A 7,910-nucleotide genomic window follows, 5' to 3' on the forward strand; every position below is an offset into this window, starting at 1 on the left:
GGCTGTGTCTCAAAAAAAAAAAAAAAAAACACCCCCTCCTTCCAGCCACAAGGTTTAGTCCCCTAGTCTTCTCAGCTTGGTTTCCTAAAACCCTTGCCTAGGCTGCACAGGGATAATGATGAGGCCAATCCACTTCCACCCTCCTAGTATTGCCAGCAAGAGCAGGAATGACCAGAACACCCACCCCCTGAGACCTACATAGACTCCACACCCACCACAGAGCCCAGGAAGCAACAGGCAGCTCTTTTGTGGCCTCCACAGCTGTCTAAACAGCCCCTTGGGCTGTAGTACCAGTCTGGGCCCCCTGCCAGAGTAGGAGTCCTCAGAAGCCTGGTTAGCCTCTGTTTGCACTCATGGGCAATGCACTAACATGTGTGTGCACCTCCTGTGTTTATGTTAGTGTCTGGCTCTGTCGGAGTTGGGTGTGTATGAGACAATTTTGCTGGAGAGTGTGGGTGCATTACCCTAGGCTTTCCCTTTCCCCAGACGCCAGGAGATCTGAATGACCCAAGGGGCCCCCCATGGGAGACCTGGGCCTCTAGAAGCCCCAAGGGTGCTGACAGACAGCAGCAACAGCTGAGTAGGTGACAGCTGAGCCAAACGTCCTCTCAGTGGGGGATGGAAAGTACACTTCCCCAAGGAGTCACCCAAGCCTATGTATGTTGGATAGGAAGGGGATCAAATGCCTATTTGAGGAGATGCCACACCTGGCCACAGGGCCATTCCATCTCCTTCAGGGGCCCTCCTGCTTATGCTGGGTAGGTAACTGTGTGTGACTAGGAACGTTCGTTTGTGGACTATGGGTCTGTGTATACAACAGCACTTGCATACCCTTAACTGTCTCTGTGACAGGCTGGGTAATCAGCACCTGTATATCTCATTTAATTCTCACATTATGAAGCAGATATTATTATTATCCCCATTCTCCAGCTCAGGATAGAGGCTAAAAGATGGAAAGTGATTTGGTTAACGTCACAGAGCTAGTAAAAGGCAGAGCAGGGACTTGAAACCACGGCAGAAGCAAGACCCCATGTCCTGGTCTGCGGGTCAGATTCCCTGGGCCTGTTGGGGCAGGGATGTGTCTTGAATGCTCTCCATGTACATGAGGGTGTGCACACAGATAAGCAAGTATGTGTTTGTTTGGGATATCTAAGAAATGACCTATTCACAATCCTTACCCTCAGTTTCCTAAGATGCAAAGCTAAAACCCCTACACACACACGCACACACACAAACATATATATATACACACATATATATATATATATATATTTTTTTTTTTTCCCGAGAGTCTCACTTTGCCACCCTCAGTAGAGTGCCATGGCATCATAGTTCACAGCAACCTCAAATTCTTGGGCTCAAGCGATTCTCTTGGCTCAGCCTCCTGGGTAGCTGAGACTACAGGCGCCCGCCACAACACCCAGCTATTTTTAGAGATGGGGTCTCGCTCTTGCTCAGATCGGTCTCAAACCTGTGAGCTCAGGCAATCCATCTGCCTTGGCCTCCCAGATTGCTAAGGTTATAGGAATGAGCCACCGCACCTGGTCTGAAGCCCCCACATATAGATAGACCCCTATCTATATCCACTAATTCTCTCCCCGGCAATGGAGCCTATATTCTCCCTGTCCTGGGATAGTAATGCTCCTTACCCAGACACAGGCCCCAGCTGTCCCCTTCCCACTCAGCAGCTGATCCAGCACCTGCCTTCTTCCCCTCCCTAATTAGGGGGTATGCCTCAGAGGGGGCCAGGCCAGGTCACAGGACTCCTAGAATACTTATGGGCCTAGGCTATTCCTTATCAGTCTCCCAAACCAGGCCTCAGACTTTAGGCATAAGCTGAGACTTACAGGGCCCCTTCTTTGTCATGTCAACTGCCAGGCCAGAGTTTTTCAGCCACTGTACTACTGACATTTTGGGCTGCATACTTTTTTATTTTTTTGAGACAGAGTCTCACTATGTCACCCTCAATAGAGTGCCATAGCATCACATCTCACAGCAGCGTCAAACTCTTGGGCTTAAGCGATTCTCTTGCCTCAGCCTCCCAAGTAGCTGGGACTACAGGCACCCGCCACAGCACCCAGCTATTTTTTGTTGCAGTTGTCCAGTTTAACTGGCCTCGGCCGGGTTTGAACCTGCCAGCCTCAGTGTATGTGGCTGGTGCCGTAACCACTATGCCACAGGCACTGAGCCTGGGCTGCATGCTTCTTTACTGCGGGGGACTGTCCTGTGCACTATAGGATATTTAGCAGCATCCCCAGCTTCTACCTACTTACTAGCTGCCAACAGCCATCCTACTTGTGACAATCAAAAATATCTCCCTTGGTCTAAGCCAATGCACAGTACCCAAAGATGTCAGAAGAACAAAAGGAGAAGGAGGGAACAGAGAGGTGCTTGTGAGAGAGCCCACTGGGGTAGTGAAGACCATAACTACATCTAAACAAAGGAGCCCCTCACAGATTCCCACTCACTACTTCCCACTCCAGAAGCCTACTCAGTGTCAGACTGCAGGGCATTGAGTACAGGTCAGGGTGAAGACTGCAAAACTAAAAGTACTAACTCATCCAACACCACTGCCACAAAAAAAGCCCGTCTGGGTACAGGCCACAGGGCCCAACCCACTAAGGGAAGTGCCAAGTCTAGCCCTACTCTCAGTACTCATAGCTCAGGGCTAGAACTGCCAGATAACCCCAGTCCAAGCCCAGAGCCAAGCCACACTCCTTCACTCATTGATTCATGACCTAATGGCATGGTCAAATACAGCCTCACCCTCTGCCTCCCCAAGCTCTCACCAACCACCCCCATCAGCCATACACAGCCAGGCAGAACCCAAGAGCACGGAAAGGAGCCCTCCTCACAGACTACATCAGTCCCTCTGCCCCCTCCTGCCCCTGCCCAGCACTCAGACATTCAACCCCTACATAAACAGAACTGCACACACTATAGACTGCACATCCTCACATCTCTTCTCACAGAGATGCACATCCTTGCATCTCTTCTACCTGCAGGATGTCTGAGAGGGTCTGCCTGCACTTTCCCCCATCACAGCCACCCTGGGCCACACGCAGAACTCGACATTCTCTGCCCTCAAGGTCCCTGAAAAAGTGCCCAGCAGACACACCGCAGGAAGGAAGTACCCCCTGCATCCTTCCTCAGCCCCAGGATAAAGCCAACTCTGGGGGTGGAGGCCAGGCTGGCCAACCCGGGCCCTCCCCACACACTCAGTGAACTCCCGGCCGTGCCCCCGCACCCCCCATGCTGCCCCACTCACAGGACGCAGAGCGCGAAGGCCCCTGCCACGCTCTCACTGTCTCGGACCAGGAAGCTGCCATCGCGGCCCGCCCGGGCCAGCAGCTCCTCCGCCGCAGCGCGACTGAGATCACGGTGGTACCAGGGCGGTGCCGGGCTGCCGAGCGCGCCCCCGGGGCCCACGCCCCCCGGGCCAGGCGCCCCGCACGCCATGCCCCACGCAGGGCTCAGAGCCGCCCGCGCCCGCCGCCCCGTGCCATCGGCCCCGGGACGCTCGGGGCTGAGGCTGGGGCCAGGCCCGGGTCCCGGACCTGAGGATCCGCGGGCTGGACAGAGCTGGGGATCCGGGTTCCGCGCTCCGCCACGCAGGCCGCCTAGTTCGCCGCGCAGCCGCCGCCGCCTGCAGCGCCGGCCTCAACTTGAGGAGAAAGAAAAGTTTGTTCAGGGGCGGAGGGGGAGGGGCGGGAGCGCAGCGCAGCGCAGGGCGGCCGGCCCCCTCCCCCTCCGCTCGGCCCACAGCCCAGACCACCCCTGCCCCCAACCTCTTTCCGCGGGGATGATGCCCCACATTCCCGCAGAGCCAGGGACATTTAAAACCCCACAATGATCCTGTCCCTCATCACCAAGCTGAAGAGATTCAGTCCCCCAAACCCCTTTAGAAGTTTAGGTCCCCCACCCTGCACCCCGATACCTCGGGGTCCTAGCAGCCCCTGGAGAATCCAGTCATCTTCAGTACTCTCAATTGGTATGACCCCTAACCCCCATAAAGGTCTAATTCCACTACAAATCCTTTCCACTGGACCCCGTACAGCCTTTCTAGATTAGGCTTCCCAAACCCGGGAAGGATCCAAGATGGACCTACCCCCATTCCTCTCCCCTTCATCCAAGAGGGCAGGACCCCCAACTCCTGTGAAATCCAGCCGCCTCTTGGATCTGAGCCCCCAACTCCACCGGGTCCGTTCCCAGACAAATCCCACCGGGGGGATCCCCTCCATACAGTTCCGACTTCCCACACCCAAGACGAAGTCCAGTGTCCTGGGGCCCCTCACTCACTGTCCCCGGCAATCCCTCCCCGCCTGGCAGAGCCCTTCCCCCTCTCGGCCAAGTTCCCTGGCACCACCCCCCACACCCGCAGGCCGGGGCCTTAAGTGCTTTAGCAGTCCGGGACCAGGAGGCTCCCCTTGCCCATCCAAGAGAAAGTTCCCTCAAATCCTCCGGTTCCCGACCCCTCCTCAGAGCCCTGGCCACCCCATGCAGACCCCCACCTCCGGGGCTGCTCCGGTGCCCCCTTCCCCGGGTAAGCGGCCCTGGACTCTCAGCGGCCACTTAAGATGGCCATCCACCGCCGCCGCCACAACCCCCGCCTTCCGCCCCGCCCGCCGCTCCGCCCCCGCCGCTCTCCCGGGAGCCGGGGGTAGCACCCGACGCCCCGCCTCACCCTACCCCGCGTCTGGGTCCTGGAGCTGCTGACCCGCCGAGCGACCTCGGGCAAGTCACGGCGCCTCCCTAAGCCTTGGCTTCCCGCTCTGTAAAATGGGGATAACGTTACGAAGGCAGACTCAGTGGGGCTGTGCTTGTAAAGCGCTCAGCACAGGGCCTGGCATCCAGCCCGCGCTCCCGAACGGCGGCTATTTTTATTATTAATTAAGGAGTAAGGGAGTGACAGCTGTGTAAACTGTAAAGCGCGGCTGCGGAGCCAACGGGTATTATTAGCACCCGCCCCAGCTACTCCCTCCAAGTCAACAAACTTGCGCCTCCGTAGGCCGGACGCCGAGCAGGGAGCTCCCACTGCCGGGTGCACTCTGCCGCCCCCAGTCCTCCTCCTCCTCCTCCTCCCACTCCCGCAGTGGGGGAAGGCGGTCAAGCCCCTGGAAGGGTCTGGCCCACCCCCTCCCAAAAAAAGCCCTAGCCGGTGGCGGCGTCTCCTGGGAGTCCTCTTCCTGCCCCGCCCCTCCGCCCCCTGGCTCCTTAAAGGCGCAGGCTTCCAGACTTGCGCCTACTGCAGCCAGCTCCTGGACCGCTGTAGAAGGAGCCCTTTAACCCGGGCGAGAACTTTCACTTTGCTAAATTGAACCTGTTGACCGAGCCCCTGTCAGTCCCAAGCAGCTCCTTTCTCTATTTCAAATATGTATTGGCTTAACCCAGCTGGAACAAGCCTGGGATTTGAAAGGGGCTTTGTGGGGCCTTCCACGCTAGATAAATAGAATAACTAGGAGATCCACCCACCAAACACTGCCGCCAGATCTTGCCAAGAACCCAATAATTCATCCTCCAGTTTGTGCCCAACTTCCCCCATCAGTTACCTTTTGGTATGAGAGGTGAGCCTGGGATGAGGGGATCCGTGATGTCAGAGGAGAGTCTGCATACCTGAGTTCCAGTCCTAGCTGGGTCACCCACCTGCTGGGGTATTCTCAGACAGGTACCTGTGCCTCTCTAGGGACCATTGTAGTAGGAGTGTGGAGATAAAAAAACTTACCCAAGGACCGTGGGGATCAACTCAGACTCAACTACTGGGGGCTGTGCAAAGATAGCAACCCTCCAAGATAGGCATATCTGCTAATCCCTGGAGAGAACAAATGTGCCAGAGGCTTCCGCCCCTGGGAAGCCCCTAAAGATCTCCTACCCTCTTCCGGCTACACCTACAGGACCCAGGACGCTGGAAGCGCCTACTGGCTCTTTTCCTCCTCTGAGGGTCCCAAGATCCAACTCTGCCCTTTCAATCCAAGTCATGTCAGCCAGTGTGAATTTTTTTCACCTCCCTAGCTTTTCCATTGAAGAACTGAGCACAGAGCCAGGCAAAGGCTGGAGGTGGAAGAGGGATGTTTTAAGACCAACATAAATAAGAAGTTCTGCCCCCTGGCTTTTGTGTGAATTTACAAAAGCGACAAGATCCCAGAGGACTGTTAATCTGCAGACACTAGGCTCACTTGCTTTCTAGGCAACAACTCCTTTACATTTCACAACCCTGAGGGAAGGATTATTACTCTCATTTTACTGAAGAGGAAAGAAAAGTTTAGAGCAGTGAAACAATTATGTCACTTTCATATAGTAAGTAGCAGAGCTGAGATTCAAACATAGGTCTAGTTGCTCTAACCTTAAGGAATTCAGATGCTATGTAATTTGTCTCCTGCCCACCTATAAACTCTTCAGACATGGATGCGTCAGCCTGTTTATTAGAAGTGACTCTTGGAAGAACCGCAAGCTGTGGAGCAGGACTGGATAACAGAAGGGTGGGTAATGGATGGAGGCATCCTTAGGGCTCTGTCCTTTGTGGGAGATAAGCTGAGCCCAACCTGGTCACCCAAGCTGAAAGCAGGTAGAGAGCAGGTCTTGGGAGGACTGGACTCAGCCAGGGAGTTGCAGCATCACGGCCAGGCTGAACAGGAGAGTCCCAGTCCCCTGGGGCATGGCTCCAGCATTCATGGCCTCAGCATAGAACTTTGCCACCTCCTCATTGGGGTTGCCCTGGGCTGGGTCAAACCACATCTGGATGCAGCGACCACTCCCTTGGCTATAGTTGCTGACCTTGTAGGAGTGACTCCAGAGGCCCTCACAAAGGGCAGCTGGTGTGGGGAAGTAGGACTCAAATGTGCGGCAGGTGGTTCCAGCTGGGCACTTGTTAACTCCTTCAGAGATGGTGGACACAGACATTTAGCCACTCAGCCCAAAGCTCCACCCCTCAAATCCCCAACCAACCCCAAATCCTCAAATACCCCAAACCCCTTCTGTATCTCCCCACTTCCAGTCCCTCACCTGAGGACCAGTCCCAGCCCTTGTGCCAGTTGCTTTTGCAGGTGTATGAGGTGCGGCAGGCTTCCCACCACTGCTGACAATCATCTTTGCATAAGGGCACATCCAGAAAACGTTCTTTTCGCCAGCTCTGATCCACCTGGATGGGAGATGGGGTGGCAGAGCTCTTCCCAGCCAGAGTTGCTGGCAGCCATAGCCTTGAAGGAGACTGAGCTGGAGGGCAGCTTCCAGAGACACCTTACCTGCTGGATCCAGGGCCCCAGATTGGGTGAACACTCATATAGACAAGTGTCCTGGATAAAGTGGCGCTTACAGGCAGGCTCCATCTTGCCACAGTGGTCCCAGTTAAAGTTATACAGGCGGGAAGTGTCCTTATGCAGCTCCTGGCTGGTGTTGACTGAGCAGCAGGCATTCTTCCTCCAGGGACTGCACTGGGTGGGGAAGACAGAGAACTAAGTTCCTCCCCTACTACCTCCTTCTGCCAATCTCCAGCTTTTTCCCCCATTTGGTTTTTTTGTTTTTTTGTTTTGTTGTTGTTGTTGTTGTTGTTGTTGTTTTTGCAGTTATTTTGGCCAGGGCTGGGTTTGAACCCACCACCCTCAGCATATGGGCTAGCATCCTACTCCTTGAGCCACAGGTGCTGCCCAATCCCCCCCTCCCCCGCATTTGGTTCTTAATCCCCCCCCCCCACTCTAAGCATGTTGTCCTGGGAACACTCACTGCGATAGCCCCTATCCCTTTGCCCTCTAGGAATCGCATTCAGGGTGGGGGTGAGGCAGGGGGAAGACACAATTACAATGGTGTGATCAGTGGGCAGTGGGAGTGGAGAGGCTGTCATTTATACAGCACTTAACACTTTATTAAAAGTCCTATATACTCATTTTATTTTATTTTATTTATTTTTTTTTTTTTTT

General features: G+C 55.0%; 2 protein-coding genes across 4 annotated transcripts in view; both read right to left on the bottom strand.

The window, feature by feature from the left end:
• INPPL1 (inositol polyphosphate phosphatase like 1) overlaps positions 1 to 5,085 on the bottom strand; it is a 16,759-nt gene extending 11,674 nt beyond the window's left edge. The window contains exons 1-2 of one of the 3 annotated variants that reach the window (XM_023510660.1): positions 4,690 to 5,085; positions 3,269 to 3,664 (exon numbers count right to left, since the gene is read on the bottom strand). In XM_023510660.1, the coding sequence (XP_023366428.1) occupies positions 3,269 to 3,459 (191 nt within the window). In that variant the 5' untranslated portion in view covers positions 3,460 to 3,664; positions 4,690 to 5,085. Of the gene's footprint in view, positions 1 to 3,268; positions 4,600 to 4,689 lie in introns of those variants that run through there. The other 2 variants (XM_003780930.3, XM_023510635.1) reach the window with 2 other exon arrangements.
• A 1,314-nt stretch (positions 5,086 to 6,399) lies between these two features.
• The window catches only part of LOC100951286 (folate receptor beta), a 7,310-nt gene continuing 5,799 nt past the window's right edge, over positions 6,400 to 7,910 (bottom strand). The window contains exons 3-5 of the mRNA XM_012814203.2: positions 7,239 to 7,427; positions 7,000 to 7,135; positions 6,400 to 6,872 (exon numbers count right to left, since the gene is read on the bottom strand). Of these exons, the coding sequence (XP_012669657.1) occupies positions 6,592 to 6,872; positions 7,000 to 7,135; positions 7,239 to 7,427 (606 nt within the window). The 3' untranslated portion in view covers positions 6,400 to 6,591. The remainder of the gene's footprint in view (positions 6,873 to 6,999; positions 7,136 to 7,238; positions 7,428 to 7,910) is intronic.

This window comes from Otolemur garnettii, unplaced genomic scaffold, assembly GCF_000181295.1.
Source record: "Otolemur garnettii isolate 467f Iridium unplaced genomic scaffold, OtoGar3 scaffold00001, whole genome shotgun sequence".
Taxonomy (NCBI): Eukaryota; Metazoa; Chordata; class Mammalia; order Primates; family Galagidae; genus Otolemur; species Otolemur garnettii.